We start from the raw sequence: 15,912 nt of genomic DNA, 5'->3' as shown, positions 1-15,912 counted from the left end.
GGAGTCGGAACATCCAGAACTGGAGCTATGGACAGTTGTAAGCCGCCATGTGGGTGCTGGGAACCAAATCTGGGTCCTCTACAAGAACAGCAGGTGCTGGCTGCTGCCGAGTCGTCTGTCTAGACCCCGGTGACCACGCTTTAGTACAGCCCGACCAACTTGTCTCAACTGTCAAAACTACTGTTGGCCTCTTCTTGAAACAGGTACCCCTAGCCGCATGCTGGTGGTGGCCATGGTAGAGACGACACTCAGCTTTAATCCCAGCACTCGGGAGGTTCGAGGCCAGCCTGGTCTACAAAGTGAATTCCATGACAGCCAGGGCTGCACAGAGAAACCCTGTCTCAAAAAAGCCAAAAAAAGCCGGGCGGTGATGGCGCACGCCTTTAATCCCAGCACTTGGGAGGCAGAGGCAGGCGGATTTCTGAGTTCGAGGCCAGCCTGGTCTACAGAGTGAGTTCCAGGACAGTCAGGGCTACACAGAGAAACCCTGTCTCGAAAAACCAAAAAAAAAAAAAAAAAAAAAAAGCCAAAAAAATGAAACAAAACAGAACAACAAAACCCCAAAACCACCACCACCAACAACAAAAACCCAAAAGAAGAGGGAGTGGGGGTGATGTCTCAGAGTGAAATAGGCTTAGGTGGCACTTTACTGTCTTTGTCTATTTTCATGGTGTGGGTGGATTTGTTTCTCATTTGTGCGTGGGTAAGTGTGTGAGGGTGTACTTGTGTGCCTGTGCATATGTGCTACTTAAACCCAGGGTCCTCAGCACCACACCCGTTATTGATTGAGATAAGGTCTTTCACTACACTGGAGCTCACTGGGTAGACTAGGCTGGCTAGCCAGTGAGCCCCAGGGATCCTCCTGTCTCCCCCTCATTAGCATGTGAACTGCTCTCCCCAGCACCACACCCGGTTGTTGTTTTTATTATATTTATTACTGTTACTATTATTATCATTATTACTGAATGAGTTCTGGGCATTGAATGTTGGTCTTCAGTGTTTGCATGGCGATTGCTTTACTAGCTGAACTGTCTCCCCAGCGCTGTTTTTTACATTTTATGACCGGGTCTTAGCCAGAGAGCAGTGGAGCACACTTTTAATCCCAGCATTCATTCGGGAGGCAGAGGCAGGTGAATCTCAGAGTTCGAGGCCAGCCTGGTCTACCGAATGAGTTCCAGGACAGCCAGGGCTACACAGAGAAACCCTGTCTCAAAAAGAACAAACAAACGGCAGGGTCTCAATCTGCAGCTGGGGCTGACCGCATTGACTTCTCAGGCAGTCTCACAGAAATGTGCTGAGCATTAGAGGTGTGTGCCACCACGCCTGGCCTGTGTTCATGTTGTGTTGTTTCACATGCATTTATTTTTTTTTCTGTATGACTATTTTATATATTTGTATGTGTGTATATATGCATGTATGTGTGTATGTGTGCATGTATGCATGTATGTGTGTATTTATTTCTGTATGTATATATGTGTGTATGTGTGTGTCTATCTATCTGTCTGTATGTCTGTCTGTCTGTCTGTGTACCATAACCATGCCCAGTGCTCTAAGAGGTCAGAAGCAGGAGTCGGATACCCTGGAACTGGAGCTACAGATGATTGTGAGGCACCGTGTGGATTCTGGGAACAGAACCTGGGTCCTCTGCAAAAATAAGTGTATTAACCACTGAGCCATCTCCCAACTTCTGGTTTTCTCTTTTTAAGATTCACTTAATATTTGTGTGTGTGTGTGTGTGTGCGTGTGCGTGTGCGTGTGCGTGTGTACAGATGCCTGCACTGGATCCCCTAGAGCTGGAGTTAAAGGCAATTGTGAGCTATGTGATTTGGATTCTGGTCCCCCAAATGCTCTAAGCCCCGAACCAGCTCTCCAGTGCTGGGCTGTTTCGTGTGACAGGGTTTCCTGCAGCCTAGGCTGCCCTGAAATTGACTATGGATCTGGAGAATTTCATGAATTCTTGATCCTCCTGCCTCAGTCTTCCAAGTGCACCCACACTTGGCTACATCTGTTTAGCTTCTTCTAAGTGTCTGCACTCCCAGAGGATAGCACATGGACAGGCAGTTTGCCGTGTCCCTGTCATTTGTGTGGCTGGGGTGGGCCAGAACACAATTTGTGCCATAAATTTTAAGGCTTATCTGAACTTGCTGCCAAATCATCTTACTGTTCTGGGACTCAGTTTCCCTCTGGGATCTGAGAGATGTCTTGAGGTCCTATCTGAGGTAAAGGCAAGAAGGCAGGACACATAGAGAGTATACGTGGTGTCCCATCTAAGACAGAAGGCCATTCTGGGGCTGGAACCGGGGACCAAGTCTTTGAAATGAGGGGATCAAACTTCAGGAAGATGCTTGTCCCTCCCCTTAGGTAGCTCATGGAAATGGCTGGTCCAAGGTTTGGGGCCCCAACTATCTACTCTAATCTGTGTCACTTAAAAATGTCTCTTATCTCCTAGATGCCAGTCTCCTCATCTGCAACAGAGGGTAACAGCCTAGACCAGTGCCAGTGCTGGTATACAACAAGCACCCCATAAATGTCAGCAGGCATACTTATCACCCCACTTATACACCAGTGTTAAATCCAATTTACTCTGGAATGAGCACCCTCCCCCCAACTTGCAGGACTGCTGCCCCAAAATCTGGTCTGGAGGCAGAGGTAGAGTTTAGAACTGGGCCCCCAGCTTTCTAAGTCTTCCGTGCTTAGCCACCAAAGGGCCCAGAGAGGAGACTGGGTTAGAGCAGACAGCCAGGGGTGGAAATCAGGGCCTGTCGCTAAGAACTGCCAGATCTGACTGAGGACCCCAGAGCAATAGAGTGGGCCTGACCCCCGAGGTCCCAGCACTGGCCCACATGTGACACAGAGCAAGTCTTCCATCCCTCTGTCTCTCTGGCTGAGGTGAGAGAGAATCTTTTTTTCTTTACTATTTAAGATTTATTTTATTATTCACGTGTATGTGTGCATGCCTACATGCATTTATGTGTGCTACGCGGATGTGTGGCTGTGGTGGCCAAGGGACATGGGATTCCCTGGAACTGGAGTTACAGGTAGTTGTAATGTGAATAATTGAATCCGGGTATGGAGGGAGAATGTCCCCATAGTGGTCATGGGGAGTGGCCATGTCCCTATGGGTCCCAGGGAGCCACTGTCCTGACTAACACAGTTCTTGGCTCATCTCCCTTTCCTTCTGGAATGTGGCCTCGGAACCATAGATTCTCTCTCTGCTCTTTGCCGCCAGCTCCTTCTGCACTGAGTCCAAGATTCCCACTCAGCAATAAAGAGGCTTCAGGTCAGGCTCCGCCCCAGCCACAGGCTAATGACACCTGCAGTTTGGAAACGGCTCAACCACAGGTGCCTAATCCCAGTCACCAGGCTCATGCCACAAGTGCTAGAAGCTTCCAAATGACATAAGCCAAAATACAGGGATTGGTGCATACATCAAACTTGAACAAAAGGGAAAACACTTAAATATTCAACAACAAGGGACTTGCTATTCAAATGGTGGCACGCAGATGGGACAGAATATTCCAGAAATGCAGACAGACAGTGATAGAGTCCAGATGATGTCATGAAAATAATATGGCACTTCAGAAGGGTCCACAAAACTCTCACGTGTTCATCTGCAGGACCAGAATGCCTTGTGAAACCTAGGAGGCAGTTTATAGATGCCAACAGAACTGGGAGTGTTTGTCTGCAGTACTGAAGATTGAACATAGAATATTCTAGAAAAATACTCTGCCACTGATATTCCAGCCTTAACTGGAGAGAGAGAGAGAGAGAGAGAGAGAGAGAGAGAGAGAGAGAGAGAGAAGTCCACGAGAGTATGCAAAGGTCAGAGGACAACACAAGGCTCTCTCTTTCCATCATGTAGATTCTGGGGGATCAAACTCAAGCTGTTAGCCTTGGCAGCAGGTCTTTATTCGCTAAGCTAAGCTGTTTTGTTGGCCCATGGACCTAAGATTTTAAAAATAATTTGTCCCCTCTCTTTTTACCTCCCCCACTCCATTCCCTTGCTCCCCCCCCCCCCCACCATTCTGTTTTTTTCTCAAGACAGGTCTTCATCTAGTCCAGTCTGGTCTTGAGCTAGACTTGAGCTCAACTTTCTGATCCGGCCTCTACCTCCTGAGTGCTGGTATTACAGGTGTCTCCACCACGCCTTCCTCCTTCCCCCACCTCCTGCTTTCTTCTTTACAGAGCCTCAAGCCTGTAAAGGCTTTGCCACATAGCTATATCCCAGTGCCCCTCATTCATCTGTTTTCTTTGGGGAACAAACACACGGTTAACTTGTTCTTTAAGAATCTCCACGTGCATGTTCTTTAAAGGAATTCCAGGGCCAGGGATTTGGCTCAGTGGTTAAGAGCACTTGTTCTTCCAGAGGACCTGGGTTCGATTCCTGGCACCAACCTGGAGGCTCACAACTGTCTGTACCTCCCTGGACACACAAACATTCATGCAGGCAAAAACAAACATACAGGTAAACTAATAAAAGTAATCCACATTTTCGATTTCTCTAGACTCTAGAGAAAATCAGACACTGAAGAACAGTCGCACTGAGTGGACATCTTTCCAGAATTTTCTCTGTGCAAACTGCATCACTGCTTTTTCTTAGTAGAAATGGATCACTGTGTAGAGTCCGTACGGTGATGTGTCCTATACATTGTGTGTCATGATGGGTGGGTCCACTGGTTTTGTGGTAGCTGTTGGATGACATTATGTGACATGACTTCTTCAATGAGACCCCTGCTGACGGACATTTGGGTAGACTCTGGTTGCTGGGTTTATTACAGGTACCTGGGGTCCCCACGTCCTTACAGTAGATAAGTAACTCTCTAGGGCTGACTTTTTTAAAGATAGAATCTTACTATGTAGTCCAGGCTGGCCTTGAACCCACCATATAATCTAAACTGGTCCAGAACTTATGTGGATAGTACAGCCTCAGCCTCCCAAGTGCTGAAATTACAGCTGGGTACCACCGCACTCGGCTTAGGGATGGCTCTTGAAGTTGAGTTGTGAGTGTAAATCGTTACACACAAGTTACAGCTTTAGAAAATTCTGCTGTGTTATGCCCTGGGAGACTGGGCCTGGTTTTTTGTGCCCTCCATCCCAACCCCATCCACTGAGGTGCTAAATTCTGTGCCCTGGCCAGCCAGGGCTACATACTGAGACCTGGTCTCAAGAAAGAAAATAAATAATGTATGTATGTATGTATGTATGCATGCATGTACACACATATAAACATGCATATGTATGTATATATGTATATATGGATGGATGGATGGATGCATGTACACACATATAAACATGCATATGTATGTATATATGGATGGTTGGATGCATATATATGTATATATATATATATGTACATCTGTAACTTTTTGTTAATTCAGGACCTTATTTGGCAGGTAAGAGCTCTACCACAGAGCTACACGCCCAGCTAGTCACAACCAGAACTCATATTTCCTAATTATTTTAGCCACTTTACCATCCTCTACACCCTTGAGGGCACCTGGCCCCCTTGGCTCTGTAGGGCAGAGAGGCAATTGTTGTGTGCCACAGAACGCTGATTTCCAAATAAGAACTGAGGGTTAGTGACCTGAAATCAGCTCTGAGGAAATATGTGTACCACCACGATCGACCTGTCTGTCATCTGGACAGTTACCTAGACACTGACACCCCACCTCCCATCCTACAAGGCAGGTCTCCCCAAGCCCGGGGTAGGGGGAGAGGGCCTGGAATCCTGTCCCAGGCTAGAGTCAAGCTCTGTTGGTGTAGGTGGATTTGGAAGGTTAGAGCCTTCATTTTCTCTTCTGGGAAATGGGCTAATTTGTGGCAGCCATCTTGAAGAGTCACATGTGGTCAGAATAAGGGTTCTGGGGGGGCCATGGGCCTTGAGTCAAATCCCTGTTAAGCCCTTCAGTGTTGCTCAGACTTAATTTCCGGTTAACTGTTGATGACAGATTTCCCATCATTTATGGACTTTGGGTGCCGGGATGGCCCCACCATTTCCCGCACCCTTTCCTCCCCATCCCAACCCTTAAACACGGCCCTGAATCTGCAGGTGGGCAGGCAGGGATCCTTAGGGAGGTGGCTGGGGAGCTGGCCCTGCTGAGACCCATTGTGAGTAGGACTGGGGTCCAGGCTCCTCACCGACCCACCTCAGATCACTGTCAACAGTCATCCTGGCTGAGAAGATCGCCCTTCTCCGAAAGGCGAACAGAGGAAGGCCAGAGCATGTGGCCATGGTGGGTTCTGTGGGGTTCCGGGAGTGGGCAAAGCCCGGGATGTTGAGAGAACTTGAAGCTAGTAAAACAGAAACTTGGGACAAGTGATCTCACCACCAGTCTTTGCTATTAGCATCCTCTGCTCAGAGAACTCAAGGTCTCATACTAGGAACAAGGAGGTCAAAGTTGGACCCAGCGCCTAAATTCACTCCTGCATCCTCCTTCCCAAACTCGAGGCTCAGAGAAGGCAGGGAATACTCCCACTGATGCACAGCATTCTAGCTCCTGGCCTACTTGATGGTTGAACAGGGCAGGAAGGATAGCAGGAAGCTCCGCAGACTTTTAATGCTTAAGTTTAGCATCTTGTGAAATCTTTCACTCCCACCGAACCGAAATAGTTGGTGATCCCCGTTCCTACCTCCTAATACACTGGGGATGGCTTCATCAGCTAAGAGCTCAGGACGGGAAATAAGACCTGGAATACCCAGGGTCTGGCCTGGGCTTGCCCCCACACAGGGGTGCTGGACACTTACTTGTGGGTACGAAGCTACAGATGACCAACGGCAGGGTGATGGCCAGAGGGAGCATGCCACGGTCCATGCTGTCCACTCGGGAGTCTGTGCGCTGGGTCTTATCCGGTATCCAGAGGCAGGGCTGCTGGTGGGCGCCGGGGCCTGCGTGGGTTCGCACGGGGATCCGAAGGGAGCAGGCGGCCGGAGCGACCACGTCCCTGCTCCAGCCTTCTGAGGTGGCGGCGGAGAAGTCAGGAGAAGTGGGCTCGAGACTCACAGCAGGGCAGGGGTCTCTAGCTGACTGGGTGGTGGGGAAAAGACACTGGGCTCTTTTGGACAGCAGCTGTCGGCAGTCCTGGCCTGGGGAAGGGACACAGATGAAGGCAGGGGTCTGATTGTCAGGGCAGGGAGCTCACATCCAGCCCGGCCCAGAGAAGCAGGAAATGCGCTTCCTTAGAGAAGGGGCCGGGCCAGGCTGCCTGCCAGGCGAATAGAGGAAGTGCCACAGGCTTTGTCGCTGGGTGGGGGGCCCTGGGATGGGGGAGGCAGGGTGATGGGAGGGCTCAGGCAGCAGACCTCTCGTGCACCCCACCCTCTATTTACCCTTGCCAAGGCTAGCAGCCTTATAGGGGACAAGATCTAGTTGAAGCCTGGGTAGGTCTGGTTCCATTCTACAGATGAGAAAACAGAGACAGCCTTCTGGGAAGATGGTACCTAGGATTCTAGCTGGTCCCCGCCAGCATCAACACAGACTTTCAGAGGCATCGCTCTTGGTTGTACCCTTTGTATTACAGACAGGCAAACTGAGGCCCAACATAAAGAAAACACATTCCCGGGTTAGCACAGTAGAGCAGCTGAGACTGTCCCCATGGAGATGGTCAGGGCCCACATAGCCCCAAAGGCAAGGAAAACACAGATGTCTTTGGTGGCATACACCTATAATTCCTGCCCCCTACAGGCCAGGGCAGAAAAGCTATGACTTGCCTTGCAGGTCAGCCTGGGCTATACATAGTGATACCCTGTCTCCAAAGAGGGGCAGGCACAGACTTTCATGGCATTTCTAAAGTCTGATAGCCCTGGGTTTGGAGCTGCCTTATTTATTTCCAGGTAAACCATGGGATTGAGTCCTTAATCTCAGTTAAGTGTTTGTAACGCAGGGCCCAGCTCAGTCCTCTTCCCCAGGCTCTTGGGAGATTTCTGAAGACCAGATGCTAGCTCGCTGCAACACTGAGCCCTGGGCCAGGCCTCTAGGAGCTGCTTACCAATCCAGCTCCGTTCCTCAGCTAAGGCAACAAGCCCAGAAAGGCCCATGTTTGTTTTGCAAACAGTAAACACATACTATGTACCCACTGTGCTGCTGGGTAGCATTTAGGGTCAAGCCCAGGAAAGCTTGGAGAAGAAAACCTGAGCTGCCTGCAGAGGTATCGGAGACTGGGGGAATCCAGATGCAGCAAGGAAAGGACCAAGCACAGACTAAGGCACTGAAGTAGTATCTGGATCATTGTGGGGCAATAGTAAGGGTATGAGAAGGTTAAGATGCCCAGCTCTGACCACCCCCCCACCCATGAGAACTTTATCCCTGGGGTCAGTGGGAGTCATTTGTCTTGAGGAGGGAGAAGACTGAGAAGCAGAGCCTGAAAGACAACCTTGAGCTGGGGTTTCAGGCCTGGCTTCCAGGTGCTCTCCAGTCTTTGTGCCTCAGTGACCAGGCCAGGCTGTCAGTTTGTCTCTGTAGGGGCTGACATGAGTCAGAGAGGGTGGGTGTGGCTCCTGAAGGCAGCCTGAAAGGTCAGCTTGCTCTCATCCAAGGCAAGTATGGGAGACCTCACCTCACCAGGCCTCTTGGGGATGGCAGGCTCTGCCCTTCCCCTTCAGCCATGGAGATAGCAGGTAGACACCAGGACTCCAGAGGGCAGGATGGTGGTAACATGGCTGTGAGCCTCTCTCTACGTGCCCTAACAGAATCTGTTTGGGGAGCAGTCAGCCCTGGGACTAAGCTCCACGCCAGGGCCCACCCTGGGCGTTCACCTTATCAGTATCAAGTCGTCACTAGAGGTCTGCTCCTCTAGGCTTTGTTTTACACAGGTGGAGGCCTGCGTGATAAGGAACACCCAGAGAGGACACCTCAAGTCCATGAGGGCCACTCCAACTGATCTGAGTGGATAGAAGAGGCAACTGGTACAAAACCTGAGAACCTCGGGGTGAGATGACAGGCAGGGGATCCTCTGGGACCCCAGGAAAAAATCCTTGTGTTCCAGGCCCTTCCAGAGATGGACTGGTCTGCCTCTCCAGACGTCTTAATCTTTCCACACTTAGTTGTCCCAGGGTGATCTCAGTACTTCCTAAGTCCATGCCTTAGCCTAAGTTTGGTCACATTCCAGCCTTTTTTGTTTTTGTTTCTGTTTGTTTTGTTTTTTGAAACAGGGTCTCTCCGGGCAGTGGTGGTGCACGCCTTTAGTCCCAGCACTTGGGAGGCAGAGGCAGGCGGATTTCTGAGTTCGAGGCCAGTCTGGTCTACAGAGCGAGGTCCAGGACAGCCAGGGCTACACAGAGAAACCCTGTCTCGAAAAACAAACAAACAAACAAAAAAAAAAAAAAAAAAAAAAAAAAGAAAAGAAAAGAAAAAAGAAAAAGAAACAGGGTCTCACTGTGTAGCTTTGGCTGGCCTAGTTACATAGACCAGGCTGGCCTCAAACTCATAGAGCTCTCCCTGCCTCAGCCTCCTAAGTGCTGGGATTAAAGGAGTGCACCACCATGCCTGGTTCCCAAGGATCCTTTTAAAAACTCTTTTCAAACCATCTCTGTGAAGCACAAGCTGTTTCCATTCAGATCATGACCTCCAGATTCTCCAGAAAACGAGAGGCTCCAGGCTGATACAAGCAGGGTCTGTGGAGTGGCAGCTAACGGGACTCCCTACAACCCCAGCTTCTCACAGGCAGAAGCAGGAGGATAACTACAGAGCTAATGCCAGCTTGATCTATACAACAAGGTCTAGGCCTGCGCAGGGCTCTATAGCAAGATCCTGTCTGAAAACACCCAAAAGGAAAAGAAAGAGGGGCCAGCAAGATGGTGCGGGGAATAAAAGTGCTTGTGTTTGACCTCTGGGGGCTATGTGAAGAAAGAAGAGATCTGATTCCCCAAAGCTGTCCTCTGAACACCACATGTGTGCCATGACACGTGTGTCCACATACATACACATACAAAAACACAATAAGCAAAGACATAAAATGTAACTTAAAAATTTTAAAAAGATAAGAACTAGGTGAGGAAAAGCTTACCAGTAGCCTTTAGGGGGCCCTGAGCAGAGACCCCCCTAAGGGATCTGAAGGGTCTAGAACCTCCAGCCTGGAAGTTTTGAGCACAGAGGACATCCCTGCCAATTAGCAGTCTGGGTGGTGGCCCAATGCCCAGTGTACTTCACTAAATGTCTCAGAAGGGCAGGGACTTTGATGGTCTCTGCTGCTTTGTCCTTTCAGAGTCAAGGGACTATGTTTCTTGAGATATTTTTCTTTTTCTAAAAAGGTTGAAAAGTCAATTCCCCTGCTGCAGATTCCTAAGTGCTGGGATCAGATGTCAATGTGCAATCCCCCTGCCATAGACTCCTAAGTGCTGGGATTTCAGAAGTGCACAGCTATGCCCAGCAAGGGAAACATTGAAAGAAAGCACGAGATGCCCTGGAAGCCAAGGTGGAACTAAGGATTGTGGGAATGGGGAAACTGAGGCACAGAGAAGACTGTCTTGTTTCTTATCTGTAGTAGATAAAAACTAGTTCTGTGCTGGTTCTTCTGTCCCTAGAAGCTCAGTGATCTTAGCACCTTGCAACAAAGGACAGATGTGAGCAAGCCGTGGTTTGCTTCCAGCATGCTCTCTCCAGCTGGGGATATATCTGCTTTCCTACTCCCCTGCTCCTGAGGGACAGACAGGGCAAGAGAGAAGGATGTATCCTTTGGCTTTGTCCCCCCAAAACTGATCCTGCATTGGTGGTCTCTTCCTGAGGATCATAATCCAGCCAGGGTCTATCCTATACTGCCTAAGAACTAGGCCCCTCGCTTCACTGGTCAGACCAAGCAGTCATCTGCACAGGGTGATAGTTCCATGCACCCTGACCACACCTGTGTGACTACACCGGTCACCACAGTCTCTCAAAGCGGTCCCTTGGGAACCTGCCATCTGTTTCCTGCAGAGGCACTAATCCCAATGTAGATGTTCTCTGGTGAATCCTGTGCACACTCCAGGAGAGATATGGCCCCTGGCCAGGCTGTGTCTGGCCTGCACAGTGGACTCCATCCTTCTCCTGGTGGGGCCAGGAAGGCCTGAGCAGCAGGAAAGGATAAAGCACGTCTACCTTGGCCCCTGGCCACTGAAGGAATGTCAGGCAGCCCCTAAGGACCCCAAGGCGGCGGTGAGTCTCCAGTACAGGCCTGCAGCCAGGGGCTGTTAGTAACAGCAAGGCTAGATCTGTTCGGGCATGGGGAAGAGAGTGTTGGGCCAAGAGTCTGGGTATCCATACCCCATGCTAGCCTTAGAGACTAAGGCAAGGCCTTTCGACTTTCTGGAGCCTCAGTGTCTTTACCTGCACAATGGGAAGGCAGCCAGCTAGCCCAAGCTAGCCCATGGGGATTCACAAAGCAAGACAAACATGGGAAGGATCCCTCAGTCATGAACTTACCTGGCCTAGTGTCCAATGCTGCTTCACAAACCATCCTCATTTCACGGTGGGAGAAAGGCCCAGATATGCAAGGCCACTGGGCTGGAGAGACGCAGAAGAGGTGCAGGGTTGGACCTGGCAGTGTTTCCTTGTTTCTAGAACCTTCTGTCCTAGTCTCCTCCCTACATTCCATGTCACCTTATTTGTCCCCGGTCCCTTGTGAACCCCTTCCCCGCCTTTGCACCTTTCCTTTGTTGTTCATTCTTACTTCTAAATCAGATTTCCTCAGTGACCTGTGACATCATGTCATAGCTAAGGGACAAGTCACCTGGGGGACTTGGGCTCAGGTAAGGAGGGGACAAGGATAGACCTCTGTGAACTTGTTGGTGCCCTAACCCTGCAAAAGCCACTGGACTTTGGTGCCCACCAACAGGTCCTGACTGGGACACACAGTGTGTGTGGCAGGTTCTTCCTAAACTGAGGGGTGAGGGCCAAGTCTCTTCTAGGAACTAGTTACAAGGACAGACCCTCAGCTGAGTGGCTCAGGCCTGCAGTCATCTAGCACTGAGACACAGAGGTGGTTCTCCATGAGTTCAGGGTCAGCCTAGTCAGCATATTGTCCCCAAAAGCCAAGCCAGAGGTGGAGAGATGACTCAGAGGCTAAGAGCCATTGCTACTCCTGCAGGGGCCCTGGTTTGCTTCCCAGTGGCTCACAGATACTTGTGACTCCAGATCTAGGGATCTGCTACCCTTTTCTGGCTCCCCTGGACACCACACACACAGACACACACACACACACACACACACACACACACACGGTGCATATACACACACAGACAAAAACATCATATAAAATAAAACAAGTTTTAAAAAGAGAAAAAAAGAAAAGCCAAATTAAGGGGAGTAGGGGTAAAGACACTTGCAACCAAGCCAGATGGCCTGAATTTGATTCTCAGAACCTACATGGTGGACAGAATAAACTACCTCCTACAAGTTGTCCTCTGATCCTCATATGGATGACATGGCATTTACACACACACACGCTTTACAAATGGATCTGAGGTATAGCTCAGTGACAGGATGCCAATTTGAGGAAGCACACGTTTGTGGTCCCAGCACTCAGCAGATTGAGGCAGGAGGATCAGGAGTTCAGGTTCATCCTCAACTACACAGAGTACCAGGTTAGCCGAGATTACATGAGGCTTTATTCCAAAAAAAAAAAAAAAAAAAAAAACAAGCCCAAATCAGTCATCTGACAGGGACTGTTCTGCATGCTTCCCCGGTTGGGGCTGGAAAATTGTGGCACTGTCACACAAAGAGCTTTCCATGCCGGGTGGACACCAGCCCCTCGAGCCTCCCCACGGGACCCTCACAGCTCAGGGCTCCAGGATGCCTTTGACTGCCTGTACCCACTGCAGTGTTCTAGTCTAGTCTGTCTAGGGTGTCTCATCAACTGCCCTGCCTCAGTCTATCACTCTCTGTCACAGTACAACCGTTGGGCTGTCACTCCATCCAAGGCCTAGCAAGCCTCATCCAACCCTCTGCAACTGTTCCCTCTGGGGATATCAAGGTCATGTCACCAAGTTCTGCTTTCTTCTTCCTTTGACACAGCCCTTTCTCCACTCTGGGCAGGAAGCCTGTTCCGGTGGGATCCAGTGGTAACCTTGCTCTGCCCCGGACCCTCCATGACAACCAAGACTTCTCAAATAGCGGACGAGGACCCTTCCCTTCTTCTCCCTTGCTCATGGCACCCCAGTGACACTGGCTCCAGTGTTTCTTGACCATGCTTACTTCCGGGCCCTTGTCCAGAGGCCCTTTTGGCCCTAGAGAGCACCAGGCTTTCTCCCCTCTTGAGTCTCCTCTCAGACAGCACCTGGTCAACAAGGCTCCCTCTGACCATCCCTTTTAACATTTAATTTTACATGTATGTGTGTGGGCCTATGTATTTGTATAGATATCACATGTATGCAGTGCCCAAGGAAGTGAGAACCACCATTGGATGCCACTGGAACTGGAGATACAAAAGTTTGTGAGCCACCATGTGGATACTAAGAATTGAACTCAGGACCTCCAGAAGAGCAGCCATCTCTTAACCACTGAGACATCTCTCCAGCCCGACTGTTTCTTTTAAAATGGCCACTCCTGGTGGCTCAGCCTTTAAAAACAATGGCTGCCCATCCAAAGGACCCATCATCCACCTACATGGCAGTTCAAAGCCATCTGTCACTCCCGTTCCGGGAATCCTATGCCCTCTTCTGGTCTCCTCAGACACCAGGCATGTTTGCGATGCACAGATACACACACAGGCAAAACACCCTTACACATAAAAATAAAACGCCTCTCTCACATGAACAGCAGGCCTTTAGGCTGATATATTGTCTTTTCCCATCAAAAGCAGAAGTTTCCTGAAGTTGAGGGCTATGTTTCTTTTCCTTTCCTTTCTTCTTTTTAAACTTTTCTCGGGGGGTGGGTTGGGGTGCGGGATGTTGAGACAGAGTTTCTCTGCATAGCCCTGGCTGTCCCAAAACTCTCTCTGCAAACCAGAGTAGCTTCGAACTCAGAGATCCATCTGTCTCTGCCTCCCAAATGCTGGCATTAAAGGCATACACCACCCCACCCAGCACAATTTGTATTATATTTTTAATTATATGTAAATGTTGGTGTCTGCATGTGGGTATGTGCTCTTACATGGGTACTCAAGGAGGCCATAAGTACTGAGTCTCCTGGAGCTGGAGTTATGAGTGGTTGTGAGCTGCCTGGTGTGGCTGCTGGGAATAACAGACATGCCAGGCACACGAGAGGAACCGATGATGAGTTGTCACCTACTTGCACAGTGCCATGTCTCCTAAGTGACAGACTGAAGTCCCAGAATGTGGGCACGGAGGCATGTGAGCCTAAGGACAGCCTCCCAGTAGGTGACAATGTCCCAAAATGCAGCTGGTCTCAGGGGTCAGGCTTCCCTCCTATTAGAAGAACAGACTCCTTCAAAGTGACCTTCTGTTCCCCATGGCAGGAGCCATGTTCCTGTGGCAACATGTACCCCAAGGTCCAATTACAGTGGGTCTATAATCTCAGCACTCAGGATAATTTTGAGTTCCAAGCTAGCATGAGATACATAGGGAGAACCTGTCTCAGAACGGAATCAAGAGTGGATTCTTGCTGGGCACACGCCCACTTGTGAGGCAGAGGCAAATGGATATCTTTAACTTCGAGGCCAGCCTGGGCTACAGAACAACTTCCAGGACAACCAGGGCTACTAAACAGAGAAACCCTGTCTCAAAAAACAAACAAAAGAAAAAAGAAAAGAGAAAGAGGAAAAAGTGGATTCTTCCTTCTTAACTCTAAGCAGTTGGAATAAACACAAATACATTTTTTTCATATGTATATTAAAAACTCAACTAGAACCATTCAGGAGGCTGGGGGCCCCTGAGCAGGGCTCCAGGGACTAAGAGAAACTAAGGCCTAACAAACTATATTGACTGGGGGTGGGGTGGGTGGAGGCAAGTAAAAGTGTCCCTGCTCTGCAATCTGGGGAAGCTTTACAACCTCTCTGGGCCCACTTCTCCAGCAAGGAAACCCTGTGTTCACAGTCTGCACATATTCACAAGGGCTCCTGGCCCCCAGCCCTCCAAACACCCCCACCATGGAGCCGCCAGGCCTTCCTGTTTACTTGAGGCCCCTCTCAGGGCTGGGAGGCGACAGCCTTGGCCTCCTCTGCTCCCCACTTCCTTCCTCTCCCACTTCAGTGCCTCCAGCCCAGGCACTCAGGGGGCCCTGAGGCCAAGATACGGGGATGCAATCCAGGAGAGGCATCTGAGGCCACCCCTGCCCCCACCCCCACCAATGCCCGCTATGGAGTATGTCCTCTCTGAGACTCTCTGGATATAGGAGCATTAATCTTACAAGCTATAGAGAACACTCCCCCCACACTGCAATAAGCAGCTGCCTGGAATGTCCCTAGAGACCAGAAGACAATGACAGCATTGGTGACCTTCTGATGCCCACCACGCCCACGTTATTCTAGCAGTGACGCCAGAGAAGACCCTGCTCCCCACCAGCAGGCTACTGCCTTCCTCTGACCTCTGCTTCTCCCATTGAAGAGCAGAGTTGATTTTCCTGAGCTGACTGCAGTGTGACCTGGCGGCCAGCTGCCTGGAAGCCATCACTGCACCTGGCCTGTTTAAGTAGTTTTTTTAGACAAGATCTCATGTAGCCCAGGCTGGCCTCAAACTTGTTACAGGAGCTGAGGACCTTAAAATTCTGATCCTTCGCCAGGCAGTGGTGGCGCACGCCTTTAATCCCAGCACTTGGGAGGCAGAGGCAGGCGGATTTCTGAGTTCGAGGCCAGCCTGGTCTACAGAGTGAGTTCCAGGACAGCCAGGGCTACACAGAGAAACCCTGTCTCGAAAAAAACAAAACAACAACAACAACAAAAAAAAAAAACAAACCCAACAACAAAACCAAAAGGAAAAAAAAAATTTTGACCCTTCTGCTTCTGAGTGCAAATGCTACAATGACAAGTGTGTGCCACCAAGTCTAG

At 49.9% G+C, this 15,912-nt stretch overlaps 1 protein-coding gene across 1 annotated transcript in view; it reads right to left on the bottom strand.

Annotated features, from left to right (window-relative positions):
* The window catches only part of Eng (endoglin), a 33,120-nt gene extending 25,961 nt beyond the window's left edge, over nt 1-7,159 (bottom strand). The window contains exon 1 of the mRNA XM_034493942.2: nt 6,746-7,159. Coding sequence (XP_034349833.1) covers nt 6,746-6,812 — 67 coding nt within the window. The 5' untranslated portion in view covers nt 6,813-7,159. The remainder of the gene's footprint in view (nt 1-6,745) is intronic.
* Between the last annotated feature and the right edge of the window lie 8,753 nt (nt 7,160-15,912).

Source organism: Arvicanthis niloticus, chromosome 2 (assembly GCF_011762505.2).
Source record: "Arvicanthis niloticus isolate mArvNil1 chromosome 2, mArvNil1.pat.X, whole genome shotgun sequence".
Lineage (NCBI taxonomy): Eukaryota > Metazoa > Chordata > Mammalia > Rodentia > Muridae > Arvicanthis > Arvicanthis niloticus.
This window is presented reverse-complemented; position numbering and strand designations above follow the sequence as displayed.